Source organism: Centruroides vittatus, unplaced genomic scaffold (assembly GCF_030686945.1).
Source record: "Centruroides vittatus isolate TY-2023 unplaced genomic scaffold, ASM3068694v2 contig_439, whole genome shotgun sequence".
Lineage (NCBI taxonomy): Eukaryota > Metazoa > Arthropoda > Arachnida > Scorpiones > Buthidae > Centruroides > Centruroides vittatus.
In genome coordinates this window covers 1,565,861-1,580,965 of record NW_027122239.1, presented here as the reverse complement: position 1 = coordinate 1,580,965, position 15,105 = coordinate 1,565,861, and the positions used below count along the sequence as shown (strand labels likewise).

Below are 15,105 nucleotides of genomic sequence, written 5' to 3'. Positions count from 1 at the left end.
TTTAATTAAGATAACGAATAAAACACCAAGGACATTATTCAAACATATTGTCATCACACTTAACTATGCTTTAGGAATGGCTCTCCCCCAAAACCTGATAAGTGTAAGTAACTAAATGTAGAAGTTAAAGTGTGTGTAAATGCATAGCAGTGATGTACAGGGTGAGGGTGGAGACATTCCCACCTGTCTCAAAAATTATGGCTAATTAAAAGTTTATTCTACGTTTGATATGCATGTTTTTCAAACTGACAAAACATCTGTTGTTAATGAGAGTAACTGTAGATCAATTGATATCAGTTTTTCAACAATGTTAAATGTATGCTAAAAATGTGTCCATAAATCATTGTATCATAATGCCATGAAAGATCACTCCATGTTTTTGTTTGTCCATTGAATTTAAGTCATACTCAGCCTGAAAAACTTATTTTCTTTGGCATCATTGTGCCCTAGAAGCTTCAATTACAGTTGATTTTTAAAAAGTTGTAAGTGAAACAACACCTTTTGTTTGTTAAAGATCTGTTCACAAATACAGTGGTGCCTCGAATAACAGACTTTCTGTTCGGCAGTTACGTGAGGCGATCAAGTGCGAATGATTTTTCCACTCTTTTGCCGTTGCAATTGACAATCTACTATTTTTAGATGTTTTCCCCTTCTTGGCTTTCCAGAATAGCTTCTTGATGTAGGTATTTTGGAAAACAGGTGTTGAAGAAGAGAGAGAAACAGACCACCTTTGGACATGTTTTTCAAGAAGCCAGCTGCCAAAAAACAAAGGATGGAACAAGAGGAGTTGACCCTGCAAGCCCCGGTAGCCTCTCCTGAATCTGACTCCCATTAAAAAACAATAAAGAGAGACCTGCTAATGTGTAAAAAGTATGTGTCTGTATGAATGGGTGAAGAAAGTGTTCCTTCACCTCCTCCTCACATCTGACTACCCAGCATAATTGGTGACTGCTCCATTTTCATTTTTTTTAATGGTACAGTATGGTTATTTTATGCTGCAGAACGAATTAGATGTTTTAACGTGTATTTCTATGGGAAAATGCATTTCGTATAACGGACTTTTCACTTAACGGACGTGCACTGAAACGGATTAAGTACGTTATATGAGGCACCACTGTACTTCTATATATTTCAGGGCACAGTTGATATGGTGACAGTTTCAAAACATTGATATTTAGTGAATAGTTAGTTGATGTCAAAATACAAACCTGCTAATTGTCCATGAATTAGTAAAAACTAATAAACTAGACTTAATGCTTACACTCCAAATATTTTAAACAATTGTGTATGATTAGATCATAACAGCTTTGTACAGAACAAAATGTATGTAAAATACTTTACATACACAAATTTATGTTGACGACTTTAGGCGAGAGGAGTTAAATAGTCAATGTTTTCACTCGTGAAAGTGCAACCACTGAGTAAATATGTTCTCATGTAACTTGAGTGACAAAATAGAAGTGTTACAAGACAGAATTTTGACAGATTTTGCAAGTTTATTCAATGTCCATTTTAACATGTTTCACTTGTCTCTTGACATTATTATATGTATATAAAATATTAACAGAGATTTAGATGTACCTAACAAATGACTTTGTTTTGGTTGTGGTAAAAGCTATATAAACCATTAAATCTGAAAGTTGTTATAGAAGTTTAATATTGTCTATACAATTCTTAGTTCTGATTCTATTTTGTTTAAACCTTTATTTCAGGACGATCAGCATTTATTGGAATTGGATTTGCAGATAGAAGTGATTCTTTTGATTTAAATGTTGCATTACAAGATCATTTCAAGTAAGATGTTTTAATGTTTTTACATAAAGAAAATTTCTTTTGAAAATGCTAAGAAAATTCTTTTAACAGATGGCTTCAAAAAAACGAAGAGCTTGAAAATCCAGTTACCGATACCACTCCTCCTTTAGATCTTAGTTTTAAGGAAGGAGAAACCATAACTATAAACATGAATATTACAGTAAGTTGCTAAAGATTTATTAGAATGAAATTTTAAATCAAAAATGAATCAGAAACATATATGGAGGATCTGGGTTCAAGCTCTGATCTGTATTAATGCTGTCATAGTTTTAAACATAATCTTTTTCAGTAAACCTAACTGCAAAATTTCCTTTCTTTTATGATAGAAAAAGGGAGGTTCGGCTAGGCAGAGACAAAAACCGGCAAATTCGGGCGGTTTGGGACTGTTACCGCCTCCGCCCGGCGGAATTAGGATACCGCCACCTTCTGGTGCAAAATCGCCTAGTAGTCCCAAACTCATAAGTCCCATTAATCCAGCAACGCCAATTAATACAAAAGATTCGGAAAACTCTTCGGGTTCGAGTCTGCTTTTGGACTTAGATGCGCAGACGTCGGTTTCTAAACCCAACGTTGCACATCCACCTACAAGTGCAGGAAGTGATTTATGGGGAGATTTTGCAACAGCTAAAGGGTATAATTCAAATTATCTTTTGAATAGTTTTAGATGATTAATGAAGTAATAAGGATTTTCTCTTCATACAGGAATGAAAACTGTGAGAAGTTAAGTGATTGGGTGCAATTTTAATGAATTCTTTGACATTCCACCTTGGCTAACTATTCTTCTTGTATAATAGTCAGCATTAATCCAATAGGATATAAAAACAAATTATTAGTACAGAAATCAATGTACAACTTCATGCAGATATATTATTGTTTTTGTTATTGACTTGTTCAGTAAAAGTTACCAACTATTTGAATGATCAAAATTGTCAACGATGTTAGGATTAATATAGTATAAATGTAAAATTGAAGATAATTACATTAATTGTAAATTTAAAAAATATGCAAGTTGGAAAAATTGTGTATATATAAATGTGTATGTGATTCTTAAAATTAACATCAAATGTATGCAACTAATTACGCATACCTGCAGAAATTCATTAAATTTTGTACAATTTTTTTTATTATTATATAACATATTAAGGTAAGCTGTTTCATTTGAGAATTTATTACTGATTATAGAGAATTTTCATTATTTATTGATTTATAACAAAAAACTGAGTTGAGGTATTTTCATTAAAAATCCGAAAAAGGAAAAAAAAAATTTTGGAAATTGTATGGGACTAGCTGAAATAAAATCTGTCACAACTGTTTATGCATATTCATTTATTGCTAATTTCTATTATACTTCTTGTACAAAAGTAAGAGTTTCAACACAACTAAGCCTTTAGCAAATTATGATTTTCATTTAAAAGATTTCTAAAACAAATCAGACTAGATTATAAGCAGGATTTGCTTTTCTTCTAAATATACAAAAACAGAAAATAGAATTTTCATTTGAAAATTTGTAAAAACATTTTTTGCATTTTGAACACATTCATTTTGCTTGATTCTTGCAATTTAAGGCAAATAAGTGTTTTTTGTAAAAACGAGCATTTAAACATTAATATTTTTGCTTCTTGATTATTTAGTTTATTATTGCTAAGATTTACTGTGTGTTTTGAATTTTTACAATATGTATAATTTTATTTACATAAAAACGTTTTTAAAAAATCTGCAAACTTGTAAATGAACGAGTTACGAGTGATATTTCCTACATCTTAAATTACGTGGATTCATACCGAGTTTGATCGAACGCATGGCCATGGCACGATTAAAATGCCGCTTTGTTTTTAACCCGTCGGCAAATTCCTCGTTGTGTGCTTCGACTGTGGACAGAATGCCTAAAAATACAGTTAGTACTAAAATTACTATAATGAAAAATGTATAAATGTGAACAGTTGTATCAGGCAGTGATTCGATTTCCTTTAAATAAATTGATGCTTGCTACAAAAAAAAATTGATTTTGCATTAATTTATATAATTTCTTCATATATTACTTAAAAGAAGAGTTCTTACCTTAAAGGATGGATTAAGCTCTAAAGTTTGTTTAAACTGTAAACTAGCTTCGTGATAATGACCGTAAGCTTTTAAAATTTCACCTAGTTTGAAATGATGTAACCAGGCACTTTGTTGTGGTGGATTAACTTCCACAGATCTTCTTGCTAGAAATATTGCATCTTCTAGATATTGTAAATTAAATAATATCCTTGCCAAGTTTAAGAGAGCATCTGGATCGTTGGGGGAGATACTCAATGTTTTACGAAAACATTCTATAGCCTGTAACGTGTCACCTTTTATTCTCCAAAAATTTCCAATTTGATTGTAAGTATCTGTAGAATTTGGCTTCTGAAAAATTTTTAAACACAATTATTAAGAATTAAACATGCTATGAACATTATAAATTGAGTATCAGCTATTCAAACATGTTATATTTTTTAAGAATTCTAATTACCATGGGACAGAATTTTATAAAGACCAGGCAAATTATAATAATTAACCAAATAAATCTGGTATTCTATTCACAAGTTTCCAGAATGTATTTTTGAATTTTGCCACACGAGGGTATATGTCAGACATGGGCAAATGCAGCTCTTGCTGAAATTGTAAAAATAATAATAATAAAACAGAAATTATTTTTATAATTTTGTGAAAATATGTTTATTCAAAAAATTCAATATTTGTTTTATATTATATTATGTAATAAAATCGCACGCCTTACTATACTATCCACCACGACAGTACAGAACTGTGGCTCCTATGCATTTTTCAAAACTTACATTTCAGCTCCCACTGAACTCTTGCTTGCCCACCTCTGGTATGTCTTGGCAGCTAATAAGATATTGCAGACCTATGTGACTAGCAGTTTCAGTTTCTCATTGGTGATATGCCCTATAAAACCAGTTCAGTAGTTGGCTGCCATAATTGCCACAATATCTGCATATTCTTTTTATGGTAAGTAGTTTGAAGCTGTATGAGATGTACTGTACACGAGAATATGAGGTATCAAGATTGTCCACATATTCAATCGTTCCAGTTACATTCATTCCATATGATGAAAATTTAAGAAGAATGGGTGGGTAACCAGCCGTGCATGTTCCAGTATATACAGCTAGAAAAATAACTCTGCCACCATAAGACACACAAGTCTATACAAAATGATTACTTGCAGACAGGGTTTGTGATGGGTCTATATTTATCTTAATAAATTGCCATAAAATATTTGTGACCTTAATTATTTTTCAGCTGGTAAAGTAGGTGAAATTTTAATTAAAAGTGTCTTGACTCTTATAATTAAGCCTTTCTTGGTAATAATAGGCTTTATTTTTAATGAGATATTCAAATAGAACTGGATATTTCAAAGGTGGCATTCTCTTGTCATTATTCCTTGATTTTAAAGTACTAATTGATGAAAATAAATTACAAAATATGAGTTTGTAGAAGAAACTATGCAAAAATCCGAAAACTTAGAATTAAGTTGAATATTTTGTATTAATTTACGAATTAAATGGCAATATAAATATTTCCTGATAGATAACAACAGTAGAATATTAGTAAAATTACAGAAGCAAATTTTGCCAATTATTTTCTAGAAACAAAGATTCAGGTTCTCAATTTTTTTTTTCCTTTTAAAACTCAAAAAAAAATTTCCCCATAATGCCTCTAGTACACTTTTTCTTTACATTAGAAAAACTTTAAACTAGCATAAAACCAAATAAAAAAAACCCCTACAAAGAGCTTATTTTCAAATTTTAAATTATAACTAGATAAACAGGTCACATCAAGAAACTCAAGATGATATCAGTGTAGCTAGCCTGGGCGAGCAGTTTGAGCACTAATATGTCACAAATGAAAGATTATGTGATTTATTGTTGAGAAAAGAAAAAAAATGTATAGATTAACTACTTTTCTTTATAAGTTTAAATTAATGAAAAATATTTCAGAAGACCAGAAGGGGTTCGAAAACGTTCATTTGTCGCTATTTATACGTGATCACACCTTAAAAATTACATACCCAGAACCTTTTGAAAAATAGTTCTTTATTACAAAGTAAACTAAAATATAAAATAAAATCAGTTTGCATTTATTTATTTATTCTTTTAAGCAGGAAAGTCTCGGATAAATTGGAGTTGCTTGTTAAAAGCAGCTGCATTTGAGCTTTCGTCCAGTCTCGACTGAGGGAACTGCAACTGAAACATAACATTGGTGAGTTGCTCGACACGATTAAAAAACATAAATTTGAAATAGTTACAGAAAAGTTGAAAATTTCTGATGGGATGAGAGGAAGGAGTTGAATGTAACTGCTCGAAAGGAAATGACATTTCCTTTAAATCAGTACAGGCCTGGGCATTCAATTACTGCAGAGGCAATTGAAGAGCTAGGTAACATGGTGCCATCTAGGGGGAAGAGGGATGTAAATCTGGTTGCTTTTTTTTGAACTTCAGATAAATTTGGAAACTTTTTTGTAGTTTAAACAAAACTGCAAAAATATGAAGCAACTGTCTGGCTTTATATTCCAAAAAACAGCACCCAAAAATGTCAAAATACTTTTTGTTCAGTATCAGAGGTGAAAGTTGATAATTTCATTTCTGATTATCTCTTTTCTTGGAGTTAAATTATTTTTTGGAAAATATAACTATGCACATGCCAGGGTTCTACTGAGCATTTTGACACCAAAATCTAACATGGAAATTTTTTTTTAAAATTGGACAGAAAAGTGCAGAAGTTTCCCCAGAAGCCTGGGCTTAGCCCAGGCAATTATGAACAAATTTCTATTAGTAATTTCAAAATCAATTATATTCAAAATTCTATAATTCTGCAGTTCCATAGTTCTTGCAGTATCTTAATGGTGGTGCAATAGTGACACTAAAATTTGGAAAAATACAAGAACCTTGTCTGGAAACTTGTGGATAGTAGTAGAATTAAATAACTAAAACTAGGTTCTGTTAAGGGAACAATAATATACCACCTATACTGCTTGAGAAAAGAAAACACTACTGTATAAAACTTTTTGGAATATTTGTAAATTTTTGTATCAAGATAAGACTAATGAATCTATATAAATTCTTACTGTATTTTTATTAAAAATATTTTCTTTACATAATATTGTAAAAAAGTTCACTATCACTGATCTAGTGATATGAAATCATTCTTAAAAAGCTACAGTAAAATTATTGTCTATTAAATTGCAATGTTAATGATAACACCATAGGATGTAGTAAAAAAATTTGCATAATATCACAAAAACAAAATAATGAGAAGGGATAAATTGCATTATTAAAATTTTTGAAAATAATGATGATATGCAAGTTTTCTCAATGCACCACTAACCTTCAAAAGTTGCATGCAACTTGTAAGCTGTACTTTAGTTTAGTCGGTGTTTTTAAAGATCTTCTTAATTATTAGAAATCACTTTCTTGCCTATTATTATTACACTATAACAAATTTTTCAACCATTTTTTTTTTCGTATCTGTTTTATTACATGGACTATTTTATAAGTTTCTTTTGTAATGATTGTACAATCATTACAAAAGAAACTTATAAAATTGTACTTTTTATTTAAATTTGCTAAGAACTACAGTCAAACCTGTTTTTATGCGCTCTTTTTATGTGCGATTTTTATTTGTGCGAATTTTTTTGTGCGATTTTTTTATTTGTGCGGTATAGTTGGCGACAAGTCTTGTGCGATTCGTCATGTCTCACGTTGACTTATTATAGCTAAATAAACTTATTATAGCATAAATGCACTTATTATAGTAATATTATTGCATGAATATGCGAAAAATGAAATAATTTACTTTTTAAGTCAACAAAACACCACCTGGACAAAAATATGTAAAACAGACGATAGACCAGACGATGCAGTCAAGTGCTGACATCTGTTGTCAATAAATTCTATTTCGTACGGTTTTGAGTTATTTTCTATGTGAGACTTTTTTATGCGGTCCCTGTTGACCGCATAAAAAAAAATATTTTTTTAATTGTGTTGCGAAAACTATTTTTTACAGCCATTCGTGAAGTTTCGTGCGATTTTTTTTGCGATTTTTTTTAATGCGGTCCCTATCCCCCGCATAAAAACAGGTTTGACTGTATTTTATTATTGAAGAAGGCAAACTGGATTACTAAAAATAGAATATTGGCTATAAAAAATGTTCTAGATGCTAAAAGCAACAGTTTCTGAAATATTGGATAAAAATTGACACTACTTGTTTGACTAATTTTCATTTCATGTTCTTTGAATCAAAGTATGGGTGATCTATTTTAATTTCCTTATGTCATTTTTTAAGTCTCATTATACCTATAGTTATTTTTTCAAAAATCAGAATATCTGTTACTGTAAAAGCCTGTATATTGGTAAATCCTAGGTTTAACTTGTGAATCTTTGGATTTATCAACATGAGTTGGTAAATGTAAGGATTTTTATAAAGTGAGATGATTTTCCGGGCTTTTACCATTAGAATTTGGTACGTGCTAGATTTTACTAAAGATGGTTAATAAATGTTGGTTTTGGAAATAAAACTAAGTATTTTAATAATCATTTATTGCAATTATTATAATAAATAGGACTTAGAAAGTTGACTGTTTAATAACTAGTGAAACAGTTTAAAAATAATTTAATTTTTGCTATGTTAAAAAAGTATCTTGTCAAAAATAATATAATAGCCTATGTTGACTAAGCTAATCAGTATTCACAGAATTTTTCCTAATCATTTGGTATTCATTGTCATTTAATAAAAGTAAAAAAAGGATTTTACTTGTTACAACATGGAGAGCTATCATGGCATTTAGAATTACAAAGTAATCCTGATGACTTGCAAGCACACTTCTTCATTATGCATCTTTTTAGGCAGTTGCATTTCTTGAAACCTTGTCCTCTGGTCAAAGACAATTTTGCAACAACTTCTCAAAGACTCACTTCTTTATCTTTAACAACTTCTTCTATCTTGATAAAGTCTTCAGGGCATGAAGTAAATTGATTTTGTGTATAAAGCTGCTTTAGTACTCCAATTTTGGTACATGGTAAAACTCGTCCTTTACATCTACTACAATTGCAATAATGCTTTTCGGGTCAGTTTTAGCTTTGTCAATTTCAGGCACTTTCAGTCTTACATTTTGGCCAATTTTCACATTTGGATATTTATCAACAGATGTGGCTTTCATTTTTTCAGCTTGTTTCTCAAAACTCAATTTTGCATTGTCTTTTATAGTCACTACAGATTCTATATTTTTTGGTATTGGCTCTATAGTTACAAGAACTTCCTGAGACTCAATCGTGTTTTCTGTCTCTGAATCGATATCTCTCTAATCATTACATTGGAATCATCGGTTATTTGCTTCGCTTTCATCTTCTCAGTAATAATCATTTCATCTTCTTGTGTTTTATCATTGACAGTGCTATTGTCTATATCCCCTTCTGACTCATTTTTAACAATGCTTTCTTCCTTGTCCTTTTCGATTGCATTTTTGACGTCATTATTTTGTTCCGTATTGTCATGTGAATGCAACAACTTCTCTAAATCTTCTTCAGATCTTATAACTCTAATCATATCACTAGGGATTGCTGAAGTTGCAATGCCATTTTCATTGAACAACCAAACATTGCTTCGTAGGAAGAACATTTGATTCCCTTGTGATATGTTCTATTTTTCATTGCCTGGATGAATCTTAAACCTCTGACCACTTTGATAACTGATTGTTTTCCATCCATGTGCTCAATATATTTTCCACGTCTTGATTAGCACGCTCCACTGATCCTTAACTTTGGCTATGTCTTGCCTTTCCATGTACAATTTTTACATTTGGTCACATGGAGCATAAACTCTCAATAACTTGGTTAGAGAATTCTCAACCATTATCGGAATGAAGGATGCTCGGCACTCCAAAAGTGGTGAAAATATCCAAAAGATGGTATGCAACTTCTACAGCGTGTTTAGTTTGAAGCACATGAAGGATCGCAAATTTGGTAAGATGGTGGTCTTGGTAAACTAAAATGATTTTATAATTTCCATCTGGGGTAGTTTGTAGATCTATTAGATCAACCTGACAGTGTGAGTTCATTTCACTGTGAAGTATAGGTCTGATGACAATGCCCTTTTTCAAAGTCTTCTGTTTCTTTTGGGAAGCTTTGACATAGCTTCAAATATGTCATAGTAGCCTCAACTGTTACATTTTTATACTTGCGGTTACATTCCTTAAGCATCCATGTCCTTCCACTGTGGCCAACAGCTTCTTCGAGAATGTTGAATAAGTCCTTGTAACAAATGTAATACCTTATTTCTCCATTCTCCTCCTTCATAGGCACAATTAGTTTTTCTTCACCGCCTATAGTCAAAATGTTGTAATGCTTTATATGTCTGTAATGAACAGCTAGTTTCTTTTTCATGTTCTTTGCAGCTTTTACTTCCTCCAAACACTTTGCATATTTGTCCCTATTGAGATAAAAGTTATTATCTTTCTTGCTTGCTATGAGCTCGTCCATTATTTCATAAAATCTCTGTTTCACACTCATCTTAATTCATAAATAACTTTTAGACAGCGAAATCTCAAACAGGATTGGAATTAATGTGTGCGTTCTAATGTCTCAAACAATGGAATGCGGTGAGCAAAAGCAGCGGCGTGGTGCAGATAGCAGCGGCTATTTTTTCAACATTTATCATGTCTCTGAGGTAAAACCTAAGATATACTGAGTGAATGCTGGTAAAAGTTCGAAATTAATGATTATCGCAGAACATTTCGGATTTTTACCACAAAGAGTTGGTAAATCTTAGGTTTTACTGGAAGATCTTAGGATTTACCATAGTTAGAGCATTTACAGTAACATATCCATTAATTTGTAATGCCTAATACAGTAAAATTAACTTTTATTAAATAAGTAATTCTTAAAAATGTTCTTTTTAGTTGGAAAGTATGTATTTTATTTTACCTAAGTGGAAAAGTTAGTTTTTATAATTAAACTATATTAAGCATTTATAGGCTAATGCATCAAATGATTAATAACTACCCTGATGTTTGAAAAAATAATGCTCCAACCAAAAATAACTTAAATCATAATATACAAGATATTAAATGCTGATCTGTTTTTTTCCCTCCTAATTTTCAGATTTCTAATGTGTACTGTGTCTATATCAACAACATAACACATGGTATACAACTCCTAGACAAAAAATTTAAACTTTCAGTTAGGTGAATATTCTGTGTACACTTAATAAAACATTTAACACCTTATATTTCTGAGAATATTTTATTTAATCACAAACGTTTTGAGCCTAATGGAATAGGCCATCTTCAGGTGAACTGGGGATGTATTCTGTGTACATTTTCTTATGAACAACACAGAGTACAAAACTTTTTTGACACTACATAAACAATGTATATGTATATTTATTATACCCATTAATCAGACAAATTAACTCAAAAGTTTTTTTTATGAATGGAAATGAAATGACAAAAAAATAAAATAACACTTTTACCATGACAAAAAATTAGAATACTAGCAAAAACAGCCAGACAAACAGCCATAAAAAACTAAATTGTAATGCAAATTTACATTTTGCTGGGCAGAGTAGTATAACAGTACAACATGGGGCATAAATGCAACATTAGTGACAGAACTAAAGATACTATCATAGCCTTGCACAAAGCAGGAAGAAAACAAAAAGAAATTGCAAATTATGTAAAATGCTCTCAGTCAACAGTCTCTAGAATATTAAAACAACAAAACTGTGTTCAAATTTTAACTAACAAATGCCAGAAATGTGGACATAAACAAGCAACGACTGCAGGGATGAGAGAAACTTAAGAGGATTGTCGTGTGAAACCGCTTTAAGACCATTAAACACTTGCATGCACAATGGAGAGCAACTGGAGTGAATGTTAGTACCCAAACCACATGCCGAAAGTTGCACGACTTGCACTTCAACTGCCATGTTCCCAAGACGAAGCTATCTCTAACGAAAAAACAACAAGTGCATGTCAGATAGTGCAGAGAGAGGCTCGTGGGGACAAGACGACTGGAATAACAGTCTCTTCAGTGACAAATCCCTGTTTTGTCTTCGTGTAGACCAAGCCCTTTTTGAAGGCCTCTCTGTGAACCAGAGAGGCCTTCAAAAAGGACTGTATAAAGAGATCTGTAAAGTTTGCACTGTCTGTCATGATCTGGAGATGCATGAGTGCGAATGCGTAGGACAAATGTGCATTCTTCAGGAACACATCAATGCACAGACATATCAAGACATCTTAGAGACATTTATGATGTCTCTAAGATGTCTTGACACAATGATACCATCGTCAGAGGATTAAGTTGAGAAAACATTTCTATTTCAACAAGACAGGGCATCCTCTCATACTGCAAAATCAACAATATGTTGGTTACAATAACAACAGATTTCAATCCTGCCTTGGCCAAGAAATTTCCCAGACTTAAACCCCATTGAAAATTTGCGGAGAGTCATGAAACGACGACTTAATGAATGGTGCCCAACTTCTACAAAGGAACTAGTGACATGCATTTGACACATTTGGAATTGCATCACCAGAAATGAATGTGAAGCATTAATCCACACCATGCCTGGCAGATCGCAAGCAGTAATTATGGCAAATGGCAACGCCACAAAATATTAAATTTATTTTATTGTATTTCCTACACTTAATCCACATTTACCTAATATTCTAATTTTTTATCACAGTCAAAGTGTTATTCTATTTTTCATCATTTCATTTTCATTCATAAAAAAAGAACTTTTGAGTTAATTTGTCTGATTAATGGGTATAATAAATAATAAATATAAATATACATTGTTTATGTAATGTCGAAAAAAGTTTTGTACTCTGTGTTGTTCATGAGAAAATGTACACTAAACTTTCAGTTAGGTGAATATTCTAATTTTTTGTCTAGAAGTTGTATACCGTACGTGAATTGCCAAGCAGAATGAAGAGCATATGACACAATGCTGTATCAAGTCAACTCTGTTTTTGATTCTAATGAACATTCCAATTTTTGAGACCAGAAAAATCCAAAAAAGGTGCATATTAGAATTGAGAGAACACAGTATTATATTATTATGGTATTTGTAGAGTATATCTAAACACAGTACTAGTATGGCATAGCACTAGGCACCAGTATAACTAGTCAAAGCATAACTACAGAAAACAAATGTTTAAGAATTTCCTGACTGACACATAACTATGGCAGCCTTCTGTAGTGTGATGTATGTACTATTGTGAGGTTCTCATATTTCAAGACTTATGTAGTGTACAATATGTGATGTGATGCCTATGCAAGAAAAGAGTAATGAAACAAGTACTTCATCCATTCTCCACAAAAGCTTTAAAAAATACTCAGAATGTACATTTAAAAATTATTTCATTGACATGTATGTTGTGGGTGTTTAGTACAGCTATGTCTATGTTGAATGTGATTTGTTTTGTTTATCAATGAATATGATGTCCAGTCAGTTATGATGGATTGTTTTCTGTGTGATTAAGGCTGTCATAGTCATAAAAAACAACACACAAAATAAACCATCTGAGAAGTGCATTTGTAGTATGGTTCCTGAGAGTCAGAAGTTTGCATTTGTGTTAGCTTTTGATTATTATATTTGCTATTTGGTTATGTCAATTTAAGTAGTCAGTTTGTATTTTATGAAACTCATCACACAAAACCTTTGAAACTCCAGTGATACGTGTTTACAAAACAGCAAACGTTTTCGACCCCATCCGGGTCTTCCTCGGGATACGGTTATAAGGAATTTGAATACGTGTGAAATGGAACAAGAAACCAAAACGAATGTGATTCAAAATTTAGAATAGCAAAGATAAGATTGAAAATGGAACATTATGCTCAAGCTGAAATGACAGTTAAGCATGTGTTCCATTTCACATGTATTCGAAAAATCCTTATAACTGTAGCCTGAGAAAGACCCAGATGGGGTCGAAAACGTTTGCTGTTTTGTAAACATGTATCACTGGAGTTTCAAAGGTTTTGTGTGATGAATTAGATTTCCTCCAGTATTTCCTAAGAAGTTCATTTGTTATTTTATGAAACTGTGACCATTTTCATATTTCTGAATTATTAAACACTAGTTTTATAGTGTATTTCGAAAACACCTGGCAAGTTTTTCATCAGTTATCTTTATTTAGTTGAGTTGAATAATTGAAGAAAGATAACTGATGAAAAACTTGCCAGGTGTCTTCGAAATACACTATAAAACTAGTGTTTAATACATCAGAAAATTAGTCAGTTTGTGTTAAAAGCTTGTAACCCAATGTGATATAGTATATGACATGGCATTTCTACAAATGTTGTCTGTAAGTGTTTTGTCTTAACATGTGCCTTCTGTAGATTCTTATGTTTATGACCTGTTCTTGTATGGCAATTATGAGAGTGTATGTAATTTCTAATATCCATGGTAAATCATCTATATAATTTTATGCCATCCATATATATGAAATGAGATATGTATCATGCTGTTTGTTGTTTTATCCATATTTAGTATTGTTTAACCTTTATTATTATGTTGGGTTTAGTGCGTTACACTCGGTTGACACTGGTGGCTGTGCACTATACTGGACCAAAGTCAAGGCATAGTAACCAAAACAAAAATTAAAGAAGTGTATCAGTGTGTCTGTATTCAGGAATTTCCTCACAATATGACATGTATTCAATACAGTGGCCTTTTAATAGTGTGATGTGTGTGTTTCTATTCAATTGTAATGTTCCTAGGCTTTTGTGTAGTATGTGTGGCATGACACCAGTAGAGGAGAGAACAACAGTTACAATAAGCACCCTATCCATCCTCCAAAGATGACTTATTTCCTGGGCGAGTTCTGTGTACTTGCTAATTTTTTCAGTGCATGTGTTTTGTATATTGTGAGTGTTTGGAATGGATATGTCTATACTGTATGTGATTTTATTGTGTTTGTCAATGAGTGTGATGTCTGGTCTGTTGTGGTAAATTGTTTTATCTGTGATTATGGCTCTGTCTAGTACATTTTGTGCGTGTTGTTTTCCAATACTGTCTGTGGAATGTATTTGTAGTATGGTTCGTGGATGTCTAATAATTTGTATTTGTTTGCAAGCTCTTGATGTATTATATTTGCTACTTGATTATGTCTGTGCCAAGAGCTTGCAACCAGAAGTGATGTGTTGTATAGTTTCTGGCATGACATGACATTTTCTGCATGTGTCATTTGTGAGAGTTGTATCTTTGAGTATGTGTTTTCTGTAGTTTTTAGTGTTTATGACTTGATCCTGT

The 15,105-nt window shown here is 31.9% G+C and overlaps 3 protein-coding genes across 3 annotated transcripts in view; 1 reads left to right on the top strand and 2 right to left on the bottom strand.

The window, feature by feature from the left end:
• The window catches only part of LOC136977015 (NECAP-like protein CG9132), a 30,004-nt gene extending 26,879 nt beyond the window's left edge, over positions 1 to 3,125 (top strand). The window contains exons 4-7 of the mRNA XM_067272433.1: positions 1,713 to 1,794; positions 1,864 to 1,972; positions 2,139 to 2,443; positions 2,515 to 3,125. Of these exons, the coding sequence (XP_067128534.1) occupies positions 1,713 to 1,794; positions 1,864 to 1,972; positions 2,139 to 2,443; positions 2,515 to 2,557 (539 nt within the window). The 3' untranslated portion in view covers positions 2,558 to 3,125. The remainder of the gene's footprint in view (positions 1 to 1,712; positions 1,795 to 1,863; positions 1,973 to 2,138; positions 2,444 to 2,514) is intronic.
• LOC136977013 (uncharacterized) overlaps positions 3,122 to 15,105 on the bottom strand; it is a 38,594-nt gene continuing 26,610 nt past the window's right edge. Inside the window, exons 3-4 of the mRNA XM_067272430.1 lie at positions 3,871 to 4,200; positions 3,122 to 3,798 (exon numbers count right to left, since the gene is read on the bottom strand). Coding sequence (XP_067128531.1) covers positions 3,550 to 3,798; positions 3,871 to 4,200 — 579 coding nt within the window. The 3' untranslated portion in view covers positions 3,122 to 3,549. The remainder of the gene's footprint in view (positions 3,799 to 3,870; positions 4,201 to 15,105) is intronic.
• LOC136977011 (serine/threonine-protein phosphatase 4 regulatory subunit 1-like) overlaps positions 4,333 to 15,105 on the bottom strand; it is a 425,271-nt gene continuing 414,498 nt past the window's right edge. Inside the window, exon 21 of the transcript XR_010881016.1 lies at positions 4,333 to 4,348. The gene's annotated coding sequence lies outside the window, so the exon portion shown is untranslated. The remainder of the gene's footprint in view (positions 4,349 to 15,105) is intronic.